At 40.3% G+C, this 15,037-nt stretch overlaps 2 protein-coding genes across 2 annotated transcripts in view; both read left to right on the top strand.

The window, feature by feature from the left end:
- Window positions 1–50: 50 nt before the first annotated feature.
- On the top strand, window positions 51–11,727 carry LOC117291321 (twitchin-like). Its single transcript, XM_033772963.1, has 17 exons — window positions 51–342; window positions 632–937; window positions 1,327–1,629; window positions 1,950–2,252; window positions 2,862–3,164; window positions 3,703–4,005; window positions 4,366–4,668; window positions 5,050–5,352; window positions 5,561–6,151; window positions 6,347–6,643; window positions 6,851–7,441; window positions 7,583–7,879; window positions 8,190–8,780; window positions 9,001–9,294; window positions 9,546–10,136; window positions 10,399–10,692; window positions 11,129–11,727. Exons 1-17 carry the CDS (start codon window positions 93–95, stop codon window positions 11,725–11,727), a joined length of 6,519 nt encoding a protein of 2,172 aa, XP_033628854.1. The 5' UTR covers window positions 51–92.
- Window positions 11,728–11,872: 145 nt separating this feature from the next.
- LOC117291318 (titin-like) overlaps window positions 11,873–15,037 on the top strand; it is a 79,311-nt gene continuing 76,146 nt past the window's right edge. Inside the window, exons 1-4 of the mRNA XM_033772958.1 lie at window positions 11,873–12,151; window positions 12,559–12,861; window positions 13,300–13,602; window positions 14,516–14,821. Of these exons, the coding sequence (XP_033628849.1) occupies window positions 11,908–12,151; window positions 12,559–12,861; window positions 13,300–13,602; window positions 14,516–14,821 (1,156 nt within the window). The 5' untranslated portion in view covers window positions 11,873–11,907. The remainder of the gene's footprint in view (window positions 12,152–12,558; window positions 12,862–13,299; window positions 13,603–14,515; window positions 14,822–15,037) is intronic.

Raw genomic sequence — 15,037 nt, 5'->3', positions numbered from 1 at the left:
CTTGATATTTAATGAAAATTTGTTAAAATTTTCTTACAGATGTACCTGGGTCACCCAGTAAGCCAGAGATCATTGAGATTGACAGTACATCAATGACGCTAACCTGGGCAGCTCCATCATCAGACGGTGGCAGTCCCATCACAGGATACGTCATTGAGAAGAAAGATCGCTTCAGCTCCAGGTGGTTGAAGGTGAAGGAGACCTCAATCACTGAGACTGTGTACACAGTTGTTGACCTCAAGGAGGGAACAGAGTATGAGTTCAGAGTGTCTGCGGAGAACAAGGCTGGTGTTGGCAAGCCAAGTCCAGCCTCGGATAAGGCAGTTGCTAAACCACCATATGGTATGTAAGATCGGGAGATAGAGCTACAAGAGGGGGGTTGCAATGGGGGCTTGAGAATATGGGCAAAATAAATAATTTTTGAATTATTTTTATGAAGGTAGAATAAGTCCTGGGTACAACTAAAAAAGAAGATTATATAATTTTACTTTTTCTTCAATAATATTGCTTCATTATATCAAATTAGATTTTAAAAAACTTTGACCAGTGCCATAAACGTTTACCTTTGTTTGGACTAGAACAGACTGTAAAGAATAGGTAAATAAAAAAAACGCTTTATTTTCTTCAACAGATGCTCCTGGCGCACCAGGTATCCCTGAGATATCTGACATTGACAGCACCCACATGACGCTAACATGGACCGCACCAACAGACAATGGCGGAGCAGACATACTCGGCTACGTTGTTGAAAAATGTGAAGCAGACCGAAAACGTTGGGTCAAAGCCCACAAGGAAGATTTGATCACTGAAATGAGTTTCACCGTTCCCGACCTTGTGGAAGGAACCAGCTACATGTTCCGTGTAAGCGCTGAGAATATCGCTGGTTTGGGCGAGTCAAGTGAGGCTGCTGGGCCTCAGAAGGCAAAACCACCATACGGTAAGTATTAATGGCAATGGTGGTTCTTGTTGGGAGTATACCACTCATCTTTTCTATACCGCCAACTAGTGACAACTTATAATGTATAATGCCACTCATGTACTTGGACTGAACATGACCAAAATAAGCCAGGGAGTCATTGTCTCTTTCTTTTGAGTCTAAGTCGTTATGAACCCCGTAACATTTCTTACTGTCATTTCAAATAAACTGTATTGATTTAAAGTTGGTTGAAGTACTTTCTTGATGTGAAAACAATGTCAATTTTGTTCATTTTTAGAAACGCTACTACTAGGTTTTTGTTTTTTGTGGGTACTTGGTAGGATGCTTGGAACAGATTTCACACACTTGTCATATTAATAAATGATTTAAATTTCGATTTAAAATTCCAGATGTTCCAGAAGCTCCAAATAGCCCCGATGTTTCAAACATCGATAACACAACCATCAAGGTTACATGGAGCCCACCAGAGAATGATGGAGGAGCTGAGATCACCGGCTACATCGTAGAGAGAAGAGATGTCGGCAGAGACAGATGGGTAAAAGCACACAAGAAACCCCTGATGGATACCATCTTTACAGCCACTGATCTGATCGAAGGGAAAGAGTATGAGTTCAGAGTCAGCGCTGAGAACAAAGCTGGCGTTGGGGAACCCAGTGCACCGTCTGTTGTTATAAAGGCAAAGTTACCCTTTGGTAAGAATGCAGCTGTTTTTTTTTTTTAATATCATAGACCATGAAACCTGTAACATTACATGTTTGTCAAAAGGTCACAGAGCCTTGGCTTCCAGTAGGCATGTTTCATGTACAGGTCAATGGAAAAAAACACAAACTTACACCATACATGAAATTACACAATACAATTTTTTATAACAATTCATACAAAGTTACAAGTCGTTTGTTGGAACTTCATTATTCAGTTGAGAGTTTAAGTAAACCCGCAAAATACAAGACAAAAATGATGAGTAACCTTTTTAGCTATTATTCATAAATTTGCCTCTCTTTTCAATATAAAGATGAACCAGATAGCCCAAGCATCCCAACAATCTCCGATGTGACTGAATCATCCATGAAACTTACCTGGACTGCACCAAAATCTGACGGCGGGGATGATGTCACTGATTACATCATCGAGAAGAAAGATCGATTCAGTCCCCGTTGGACCAAGGTGACCCAGGTGTCTGCTTCAGAGACCTGTTGTGATTTGGACGGATTGAAAGAAGGGAACGAGTATCAGTTCAGAGTGATTGGTGTCAATAAGGCAGGGCCAGGAACGCCAAGTGATTCCTCTAGACCAACAGTTGCTAAGTCACCCTTCGGTAAGTACTTTTATAACAACTTTTCATCCAAACAACTTTTGGCACTCTAAAAGGAGTCATTATAGGGAGTTGGAATGGGAACCTGTGAATGAGAACTAAAACATTGTTTTTGTAAATGAATGAAGTACAGCTGAACATGAACCACATCTGTCTCCTCCTATAAGAGTTTATTGTTTACATTAGTGTAAAACTTTGTTTTATGATTTATTGTTTTCTGTTTTATTTTATTTTCTACTCTGTGAATTCAATGTTTAGTAATAACTGTAATACTTTAAACAACCAGAGGACAGACTCTTCAAAAAAATATATATATATGGTACACCATGTCCTCTTGTCTTTACTGAACCCACTACTGAACAAATATAAAGATCATTAAAATAATCTTGCATTACAAATTAATTCCATATTAATGAAGTTGATAAGAAAGAATTATTTTTATATAATAGATGTATTATATTATAGAGGTTATAACTTTGACGCTATTAAATTATCTTTCAAACGCCATCTCAGCAAATTGAATTTCTACCTTTTCAAATTTTGCTTAATTTTTCTTACAATAAATTTTGTTTAGCTTTTTTATTGAAACTTTTATCACTAACTCTTTATCAGATGTTCCCAGTTCTCCAAGCGCTCCTACTGTATCTGACACAACAGCCAGCTCCATGACCCTGTCCTGGTCTCCTCCCAAGTCAGATGGCGGCACTCCTATCACAGGCTACACCATCGAACGCAAGGACAAATTCAGCTCACGCTGGTCCAAAGTCACCAAAGAGCCTGTTACAGAGACTACCTTTAAAGTGTCCAACCTGAAAGAAGGCGAGGACTACCAGTTTAGAGTTACTGCTGAGAATATACGGGGAACCGGTCAGCCAGGCGATGCTTGCTCCTTTGTGACTGCTAAGCATCCTTATGGTAAGTCGTCTAAATAATGTCTCTGGCTCAGTTGGTAGAGCCATGGCACGTTTCTGGTGGTAAAATCCAGCTTGAGTAATTATTTCTTTATTCAACCAAACCTTAAATAATTTATTAAAGATAAAGTACAACTTTGGTAATATTTGAAGAAAAAAAGCAATTCATTTCATTCGGGTAGCTCACTTATTAAATCCGAGTCATCAATCTACCAATCCTTTAGTGAATTGTTTCCATTTTAAGAATGTCAAAATCAAGAAGCTAAAATGTGAAGACCCACATAAACCACCCTTGCTGTTTAGAGTGCTCTAATCTAACTAGCTCAATGTGAACATGCACAAAATTCCTCTTGAATCTTTAAGTGTTTTTTCTTTTTTTTACCATAAAACTTGACCAACAACGTAAACATATTTTCTCAGTTGAGAGGAACTGACATTCAAAACAGTAACACAATTTGCTCAACCCCCTCCAAAAACAAAATAAATCGTGTTCTTTTTTATATTTGAATAAACCACCCATCATACTTGATGTCTGTCATTAGATGTTCCTGAAAGACCATCAGCGCCCACAGTCACAGATGTCGATGTTAGTCACATGACAGTCACATGGTCACCCCCAGAGTCTGATGGCGGCAGCCCAATCACTGGTTACATTCTTGAGATGAGAGACACCAGCTCAACACGCTGGGTCAAGGTCTCCCGAGAAAGCATCACAGAAACCACCTTCAAGGTGAAGGACCTGAATGAGGGAACTCAGTACGAGTTTAGGGTCACCGCCGAGAACAAGGCTGGACTTGGGAAGCCAAGTGATGTCTCCAAAGCATGGATCGCCAAATCTAAATATGGTGAGCAGACTAGAAAGACAGAAACTTTGTTTTTAGTTTGTTTTGACGTTTTTGAAAATGTTTCAACAGTCTGAGCTAAAACTTTCTTCAAGCGTTTTTGTACCAATCTGATAGAAGTCAATCCATTCAATTAGTGTTTTTCTTAATGCAGCTTTTCAAATTTGAAAACATTTTAAATTTGCATTATTGTAAAGGAGCCAACATAGGTTAAAAAACTTGTTTTCTTCTGTTTTAAGATGGCACAGGAGGCCCAGAGATTGCAGCCGTTTTTTTGTATTTTTTGGGACAAAGAACTTTCTCATTTGTTTTATTATAAAGGAGCCAATATTCTTAACAAATCTTGTTTTCTTCTGTTTTAAGATGTCCCAGGAGCCCCAGAGCAGACCACCATCTCTGACATCACAGCTGACTCTATGACCATATCCTGGTCTTCTCCGGAGTCGGATGGTGGTAGCCCTGTTACGGGTTACATTCTAGAGAAACGGGATATCACAAGTAAACGCTGGGTCAAGACATCATCAGATGCCATCACTGAATTGACATTCAGGGTCACTGGTTTGACCAAAGGGTCAAAGTATGAGTTCAGGGTCAGCGCTCAGAACAAGGCAGGGACAGGGAAACCAAGCACACCTACAGATGCTACTGAAGCTAAACCCCCATATGGTAAATAGGTTTTATTTTTAATTCATTAATTCATTTGCTTTTCTCTTTGGCACCAAAAAGGTGACTCTCCAGGGGTTTTTTCCTAACAAAAAATTTAGTGTGAAACAAAGAAAACCATGCCTCATTAATTAAACATTTTTACAAAAAGGCTTCATTCTTATCAAATACTAATTGCTTTCATCCTTTATCCAATTTGTGAAGTTATTCATCGTCCATTTTCATCTTTGTCGTACTTTTGGTGTGGACATTTTGAAAATATTATTGTTGATTGTAATGCCTTATGAAAAGTTGTTGAATGGCTAATATCAAACAATTATCATCACTGTATTTGTGATTATAATGTATTAAAACAATTTTTATTTTATTTAAACAATTTGATAGATGTCCCAGATGCACCAGGAAAGCCAGAACCAACAAACGTCTCAGGGACCTCTATCCTCCTCAAATGGACTCCTCCTCGATCAGACGGAGGCAGTGCCATTACCTCCTACATCATTGAGCAACGCGAGAGCTTTGCACGAACCTGGACAAGGGTCCTGGAGACCAAGATGGTAGAGGTTGAGAGCACTGTCACTGGTTTGAAGACAGCATCAGAGTATCAGTTCAGAGTCAGTGCTGAGAATTTGGCTGGCATTGGAAAACCATCGGAACCATCAACGCCTCTTACTGCCAAAGTGCCTTATGGTAAAACATGATTTGTAGATTTTATAATGAAATCAATTGAACTGGGGTTTGTTCCGACCTCATGTGGATATACATGTGTATGAATGTGCTGTGTTGCTTCTCTTTTACCCTTTTAAGTTTAGAACCTGAGATTTTGCACCTGTAATTGCAAGCATAGAACTCTGGACTGGTGACTTATGGTTTTTTTTCATCTTTTTTTTTCAAACAGATGTTCCAGCACCACCTGAGGATGTCAAACTTACTCAGCTTTCACCAACATCCATTGAGCTTACCTGGAGTGTTCCATTCTCTGATGGTGGCTCTCCAATCATCGGCTACAATGTAAACCAAAAGGATGCCTTCTCCCCAAGGTGGAATCAAATCACTTCTGAGCCCATCAAAGAGTTATCCTACAAAGTCAAGTCTCTCAAGGAAGGCGCCGAGTCTTCATTCCACATAACTGCTATCAACAAGGCAGGCCCAAGCAAACCAAGCCAGACAGTGGCTCTGAAAATCCAACCACCAGGAGCGCCAGATGCTCCGCTGGTGGAGAAGATCGACGATAAGGCTGCCTTTGTGACTTGGTCACCACCGGAGAGCACTGGTGGCAGTCCAATAACGGGATACATCTTGGAGAAGAGAGACACAGCAAAGGACCGTTGGGTGAAGGTGACTAGAGGAACCATCAAGGAGACATCGTTCGAAGTCAAGGATCTCACTAAGGATGTGGAGTATGAGTGCCGTGTTTCTGCTGAGAACAAAGCTGGTATTGGAGAACCGAGTCAGCCATCGAAGAGGGTTGTTGCTAAACTTCCTTATGGTCAGACATACATCACTTCTTTTTCATTATGTTACTCAAAGTTTGCTATCCTGTAAAGTTACAAATATTCACAATACCACGTACTTCATTTTCTTACAAAAAGCCCAGACAAGTTTACAATGCTGTTTATCTTCTGTTCAATCTTTCATATATTTTTCCATTTCCTTAACATTTCTTTTGCTTGTTATATAACAGATGTACCTGATGCACCTAACAAGCCTAAAATAACTTCAGTTGACAAAACGGAAATGACACTAACTTGGTCTGCTCCTGACTTTGATGGAGGATCTCCAATAACAAACTACGTCTTGGAGAAGAAGGAACCATTCTCTTCTCGATGGTCAGAGGTCACCAAAACCTCCTCCTTGGAATACAAAGTAACCGGGTTGAAGGAGGGATCAGAGTATCAGTTTAGAGTCAGCGCTGAGAACAAAGCTGGTGTAGGAAAGCCCAGTGAGCCAACTGAATCTAAAGTAGCCAAGCTGCCGTATGGTAAGTCTACAGATACATGTAATAATAATATAGGTAAATGGTAAGGCTTATAGAAACTCAAGTTTATATAGTTTATTATAACTATTCAACATGGAGTATGTCTGAATCTTCAAATTGAAGAAGCTTATCATTTGATTACTGGTGTTATTTTGAATAATTGACAGTTCGGTAAACTTTTATTTACAAACTTTTTTATCTCACTTACAGATGTGCCAGCATCTCCAACCAATCTAGCCATATCTGATGCCAAACCAACAACACTTTCCCTCTCGTGGACTGTACCTGAAAGTGATGGTGGATCTCCAATCACAGGTTACATCATCGAGAAGAAAGATAGACTCAGCAATCGCTGGAGTAAGGTCACCATCTCCTCCATCCAAGAGACCACCTTCAAGGTTACTGGACTCCAGGAAGGTACAGATTATGAATTCCAAGTGTCGGCTGAAAACAAAGCTGGCGTTGGTAAGCCAAGTGACTCTGTCACCTTGAAGATCCAACCACCAGGGGCGCCAGATGCTCCGGTGGTTGAGAAGATCGACGACAAGGCTGCGTTTGTGACTTGGTCACCTCCTGAGAGCACTGGTGACAGTCAAATAACGGGATACATCTTGGAGAGGAGAGACACAGCAAAGGATCGTTGGGTGAAGGTTACTAGAGGCACCATCAAGGATACGTCGTTCGAAGTCAAGGATCTCACTAAGGATGTGGAGTATGAGTTCCGTGTTTCAGCTGAGAACAAAGCTGGAGTTGGAGAACCGAGTCAGCCATCCAAGAGGGTTGTTGCTAAACTTCCATATGGTGAGAGCATAAACCTCTTGTTTCATTATGGCACTTAAAGTGACTGGTCCTTTATTTCCTATCCTGTAAAGTGACACATATATTCACAACACCGCTTACTTCATAGATTTATCCTTTATATCTTTTACTTATTAATAACAGATGTACCTGATGCGCCTAACAAGCCTAAAATAACTTCGGTTGACAAAACGGAAATGACACTAACTTGGTCTGCTCCTGACTTTGATGGAGGATCTCCAATAACAAACTACGTCTTGGAGAAGAAGGAACCATTCTCTTCTCGATGGTCAGAGGTCACCAAAACCTCCTCCTTGGAATACAAAGTAACCGGGTTGAAGGAGGGATCAGAGTATCAGTTTAGAGTCAGCGCTGAGAACAAAGCTGGTGTAGGAAAGCCCAGTGAGCCAACTGAATCTAAAGTAGCCAAGCTGCCGTATGGTAAGTGCAGCATGTTAGCAAACAGATTCTGAAAACACAAAAATAAATGGGATAACTCTTTCATGAGTGCTAGTGGTAATCAGGTTCACTTTTTATAATGTTTGTACCTCAAGATGTTCTTGTAATTTTAGAGAGACTTGGCATAAGCAAGATTTGTATGCCTTGTAAAAACAAATCATGATCAGTTTTCCTAGGTGCTTTTCTTAGTTACTGAACAATCTCATTTCAAATTTTTCGAATGCGATCATCAAATCTATTCTGATTGTGATAGCGAGCTTTAATGATTATATTTAATCTCTACTATCTTCAGATGTCCCAGATGCACCTGGAACTCCAGATATATCAAATACAAAACCGACATCATTGACCCTCACCTGGCAACCTCCGGAGGCTGATGGTGGATCTCCAATCACAGGTTATATCGTGGAGAAGAAAGACCAGTTCAGTTCCCGCTGGACAAAGGTCAACATCTCCTCGATAACAGACACCAACGTCAATGTGATGAATCTCACGGAAGGTACCGAGTATGAGTTCAGAGTGAGCGCTGAGAACAAGGCAGGAGTAGGCAAACCGAGTAATCCAGCTTTGATCAAGATTAATCCGCCAAGCGCCCCGGGTAAACCAGATGTCTCCAATGTCACCGACAAGTCATCAACGGTGAGCTGGAGTGTTCCTGAATCGGATGGTGGAAGTAAGATTCTGGGCTACGTCATTGAGAAGTGTGACGTGTCGCGAGACAGATGGACCAGAGTGAACAGGAGCCTCGTAAAGGAGACTACACTTCGTGTTGAGGAGTTGACTGTGAAGTCAAGGTACCAGTTCAGAGTCAGCGCTGAGAACAAGGCTGGAACTGGGCCGACTAGTGAACCATCAGATGTCATAGAAGCTAAATTGCCCTATGGTGTGTTTGTATTACATTTTATTTTAAAGACTCTTTCAATGAAGAATTTGAAGTAGGAGATGATCGTTAAAAATAGTCCTCTGTAGGACTCTTTTAAAGTTTAATGGTAATTCACTAGACAACATTTTTGAATGATTTTCTTTATCTTAAACTTAAACATAAACTGTTCCCTCATTTTTTAAACAGAATGTGAAACATACTTTCCTAATCTTTCCCACAGATATTCCGCTATCACCAAGCAGACCCTCAATCAGTGACATCACAGCCTCTTCAATGACCCTAACTTGGAGTGCCCCGAGCTCTGACGGCGGCAGCTCAGTGACAGACTACATCATCGAGAAGAAAGAGCCATACGGTAAATGGTCTCAAGTTGCCAAGACTGATGACTCTTCTTACAAAGTGACCGGCCTTAAAGAAGGCCAGAAATATGAGTTCAGGGTGGCAGCAGAGAACAAAGCTGGGAGGGGTAGCTTCAGTGAGGCCACTGTGCCAACAGAAGCTAAAGAACCATATGGTGAGTGTAAATAAGAATTTACTATAGTTGATCTATTAAAGATTTACAAAAATAATTAAGGTATATTTTGACCAACCATTTTATATCATTTTTAATATACATCAAATTCGACTAGTTGTGTTCTTTTAAAAACCTTGGGGAAAAAAACAGAATAAGAAACTGAGATAATACACCAACCAAAACAGCGAACACAAAACAAATTTAATAAAAAATAAATGACAGTATATTTTGAAACATTGTTTTTGATGCAGTTGTTCCTGATGCCCCCGGCACACCTGAAATCTCCGATGTGAAGCCTTCGTCTGTGAAACTAACATGGGAGGCTCCTGCTAACGATGGAGGATCTCCCATCACAGGGTACACCATAGAGAAGAAAGACAAGTTCAGCTCTCGATGGAGCAAAGTCAACGTCTCCACAATCCAAGAGACAACATTCACAGTTTCCGGGCTGCAAGAGGGAGAAGAGTATGAGTTTAGAGTAACAGCACAGAACAAAGCTGGACTGGGTAAACCTAGTAACCCGGCTACTCTTAAGATCACTCCTCCAAGTGCTCCTGGGAAACCAGACTTGAGCGACATCACTGATAAGGCCATCACCTTGAGCTGGAGCATCCCTGAGTCTGATGGTGGAAGCCGTATCCTCGGCTACTACATCGAGAAATGCGACACGTCAACGGACAGATGGGTGAAGGTTAACAGAAGCGTTACCAAGGACACTACTTTCAGAGTTGAAGATCTAACTGCCAAGACTGAATACAAGTTTAGAGTGAGTGCTGAGAACAAGGCTGGGACGGGGCCAGCTAGCGAACCATCAGAGTCTGCTATTGCTAAACTACCCTATGGTAAGTATATATTCTTCTTGAGATAATTTTGTAATGCGTTCTTTTATGCTTTTGTAACCAATTTATTTTAACAGTTACCCAATTTAACTTTCGGTTGATTGTATTTGTTTGTAACTTGTTACAGTTTAATTAGTGATTTAATATTTAAAAAATAAGCTCTTCTCTGGAAAAACCACCAAAATAATCTCATACATTTGCCGAGATAATATCTTTCTCTTAAAAAAACCCTAATAAACATTTCATCAACTTCTTTTCTAATCAGATGTCCCCAAATCTCCAAGCACCCCAGTTGTCAGTGACATCACCTCAAAATTCATGACACTCTCTTGGGAGGCTCCAAGATCAGACGGTGGAAGCCCTGTTACGGAGTACATCATCGAGAAGAAAGAGCCCTTTGGCAAGTGGGTCCAAGTGGCAAAGACTTCAGACACTTCTTACAAAGTGAAAGGTCTGAAAGAAGGTCAGGAGTATGAGTTCAGGGTTGCTGCTGAAAACAAGGCTGGCGTGGGTAGCTTCAGCGAGGCAACGTTACCAACAGTTGCCAAAGAGCCTTATGGTAAGTGCTTTATAATGACGTAATAGATAATCCAAGGAAAAATCTTAATGTAGGTCTCACTCATATTCAAAAATTTGGACTTGTTGCAGTGCGGGGATTTGTTTTCTTCATGCACTTAAGCAATATTCGTGTGAGCAAAGCGAAAAAATGTTTGAATATGCATGAGACATGCACTATCTGTTGCTACAAGTGCTATTTTTTAACTAAAAATATTAACTGTGATATTTAGTGAGGGTATTTAACTTCGGATGGTTTCAGTTGTCACAATTGTTGTATTTGCTTACAGTTCAGCTGGGTATTTTAGGTTTATACTGCATTTAATTCAAAGTTTATTTAAAACAATATTTGACTTCTATTGGTAGTTAGACTTGTTGAAATCTGTTGCAGACAATTTCAATTTAAAGTAAAATCTGTTTGAAATAAATCACAATTACAGATGTTCCAGACGTACCAGGAACTCCAGATATTTCCAACGTCAAGCCAACTTCTGTGACTCTCACATGGGCAGCCCCTAAGAGTGATGGTGGCGCACCTATCACAAACTACATCATTGAGAAGAAAGATAAGTTCAGCTCACGCTGGGCTAAGGTCAACATCTCCTCAGTGCGGGAAACCACCTTTAACGTCACCAGTCTCCAAGAGGGAACTGAGTATGAGTTTAGAGTGACGGCAGAAAACAAGGCTGGGCAGAGCAAGCCAAGCAACCCCGCCTACCTGAAGGTGTCACCACCTGATGCTCCTGGTAAGCCAGACGTTTCAGATGTCACTGATAAGTCTCTTGTACTGACCTGGAGAGCACCTACATCTGATGGAGGAAGTAAGATCCTTGGTTACATCGTTGAGAAGTGTGATGTCTCAAAGGAACGTTGGGTGAAGGTGAATAGGATTGTTGTAAAGGAAACAACTCTCAAGGTTACGGAGTTGACAGCTAAGAGCACGTACAAGTTTAGAGTGAGTGCTGAAAACAAGGCGGGAACAGGTCCAGCCAGTGAACCATCAGATGTGGTTGTGGCCAAACTCCCATATGGTAAGTGAAAATATCTGTAGCATTTTTTTCTGATATTTGTGTTACACTTGAGTAATCCTTATCTTTTGTTTCACTAAATACTGTAAGGTCCCTTTCTCCATCACTTTGACAAAATGTTCCTTTTTTTTTAAACAGACACTCCTGAGTCACCCAGCAAGCCAACCATCAGTGACGTTACAGCCCGCTCCATGACCCTCTCTTGGACTCCTCCTGAAGAAGACGGAGGAGCTAAAATTAAGAGCTACATCATCGAGAAGAAGGAACCCTTCAGCTCCAAATGGACAGCTGTTGGTAGCACTGATGACACCTCCTTCACTGTGACAGGATTAAAAGAGGGTACCGAGTATGAGTTCAGAGTTGCAGCAGAGAACAAAGCAGGCGTGGGGAAATTCAGCCCAGCAACTCCACCAACTATCGCCAAGGAACCTTATGGTAACCATTATTATTCAGGGAATAGTTTTGAAAAAGGAGTCTTGATGTTTATAAGATGTGACTTATTTCTATAGACTTTAATTAACAGGAAGAAACTATAAATAATTAGTAAAGTTGCAGGTACAACCATGTGTAAATCTCTTTTGTTGGAGGGTTGTCTCTGAAAAAAGTTGGTGTGGTCGCCTGTTGAAGGGAATACTCACGAAGACAAGCAGAGTATACTGTTCGAAACGTCGAGACCACACCGGCTCTTTTCAGAGCCAACACTCCCACAAAAGAGATTTACACATGGTTGTACCCGCAAGTTTACTGTTTATTTATGGTTTCTTCCGATTCATCCACACCTTGCAAAGCTTCAGACAACACTTACATGTACTTGACTTAATGTTTGCATTTACTTTAAACAGATGTTCCAGATGCCCCTGGCTCTCCCAAGACCTCCGATGTGTCTGAACGTTCCATCACTTTAACGTGGACCCCTCCTCCCTCGGACGGCGGAAGCAAACTCCTCGGCTACATCGTTGAACGCAAAGATGCCTTCAGCACGAGATGGGTACGCGTCACGAGAGATAGAGTGACAGAGACTACACTGAAGGTTACCGATGTAAAGGAGAACTCGGAGTACCAGTTCAGAGTGATTGCAGAGAATAAGGCAGGACCTGGACAGCCCAGTGAACCGTGTTCTCCTGTTGTTGCCAAACGCCCATATGGTAATAATATTAGCTACAAAACTAGTTATTTAATGCAGGGAAGTTAACAATAGCAAGACTTGTTTCGTGTTGAGAAACTTCAGGCTAGCTGAGTTGTGTTGTAACATTAACAATAATTACCAAAGTACGGACAATTTTTTCGGTCGTAGCCCTGAACGTTTCTGCTTCTGATTTGGATTAATTTATAAACAACAAGGGAAACTAATTTGGATAAAAATACAAAAGTACATGTACAGTAGATTTTATTTTAAAAATCCAGTGAGCTACTTGACAGTTCTATTAATGACTTATTTGAGCTCTTGATTGTGCCCTGACATACCCTAAGCCCACATTGTGGCTTGTCTTTTTGTCTACAAGAACATTCGGGATATTCAGTCAACTTCCATAACAACAATCAGAACTCTTAATTTGAGGAATATTAATTTTCCTTTCATTCAGATGTTCCAAGTAGCCCAGGAGCTCCTACCGTCTCCGACATCACAGCTACCAGCGCAACTCTTTCCTGGACTCCTCCAGAGTCTGACAACGGCTCTCCGATCACATCTTACATCATTGAACGAAAGGAAAAGTTTGGTACTCGCTGGACAAGAGTCAACCCAACATCGTTGACCAACACAAGCTTCACCGTGGAAAATCTGAAAGAAGGCGATGAGTATGAGTTTAGAGTAACTGCTGAGAACAAAGCTGGAGCTGGTAAACCTAGTCAGTCATCCAGACCAATTGTTGCCAAACCTCCATATGGTAAGACTAAATAAAGTTAAAGAAAATAATATTTAAAAAAATCAGTTAAAATTGAGTTAAAGTTAAATGTATTTGTTTGATCATAATCTACAGACAATGTATACTTAGTTCATTCCAATGAGTATGAGTTTAGATTAATGGATTAAACCTAGTCAGTCCTCTAGATCCATTGTTGCCAAACCTCCTTATGATAGAACTAAAGATAAACAAAAACAATTTCCATCGTTTCTTTACAAAAAGGTTCTAGATTTAATGTAATGCAGTCAATCTTTATCTCTTAACACTCAACATCGGATACTTTCATTCCAGTTTCAGCATTTCATTACCAAAAGTTTCAAACTAATTGTAGTGACCCTGAAAGTATAAAACATCACAAATTCAAATGAACTTAGTAGAGTTTAACACAAATACCATCCACTTTTTTAAACTGTTACTTGGAACTAGCAAAGAAAATGACTTGTTTTTAGAGCCCAGCTATCAGCCTCCCAATTACCATTTAACATATAAATTCTCAATTAAGTTTTACATCGATGCATAAAAAGACCTGTGCCCAATTTCACAAAGCTGTTAAGCAAACATACTGCTTAGTAAATATCTATGCTAAGCAAAAAATGGTATGGCACCAGTCACAGTTGCGGACTTATGGCTGGTAACCAGTTTCTTCTATTAAGCAATATTTTGTCTGTGCTTATTAATTTGTGCCTCTAGGCTTTATGAAATTGGGCCCTGTTTAGTCCTCATTCTGCTGAGATCAAATATTAATTAGCAGAAATTATAATTACCAAAAATATTTGGTTTATCTCTATAGATGTAAGTTTGCATGTAATTTGTTCATAGTTTACTTTTTGCTTGTAACGTACATGTTGGGATACAAGTGAAACCTATTTTACAAATCTTTATTTGTCTTTCCTAGATGTCCCTGATGCTCCAGGAAAGCCAAAGGTAAACAGTACCACAGCTAACTCTGCCAACCTCTCATGGTCTGCTCCACCATCTGATGGAGGCAGTCCAATCAAGACCTACCTCATCGAGAAGAAAGACAGATTCTCAATTCGGTGGACAGTGGTCAACCGAGACGAGTCTGTAACTGAGACCAAGTATGTCGCGAGAGACCTGAAAGCGGGCGAGGAGTACCATTTCAGGGTAATTGCGGAGAACAAGGCAGGTGCTGGTCAGCCATCAGAACCTTCAGAGCCAAGGATCATAAAACCAGCCTATGGTAAGATAATTATACAGTTGACAGCGAAATAAATCAATTCATCAGTTTTGAAACAACCACTGACAGCCTTGACGTTGCTTTTCCCCTTTAAAAGTTTTTTTACAAAGAAAACAAAAATTATTTGAAATCCAGTCAGTTTCCCAAAGGCTTATTACTTGATATAAAAAATACACATAAAAAGTTCCCTGTAGTTAAAATTGTAGTTACAACACACTT

This window comes from Asterias rubens, chromosome 6 (assembly GCF_902459465.1).
Source record: "Asterias rubens chromosome 6, eAstRub1.3, whole genome shotgun sequence".
Lineage (NCBI taxonomy): Eukaryota > Metazoa > Echinodermata > Asteroidea > Forcipulatida > Asteriidae > Asterias > Asterias rubens.
This window is presented reverse-complemented; position numbering and strand designations above follow the sequence as displayed.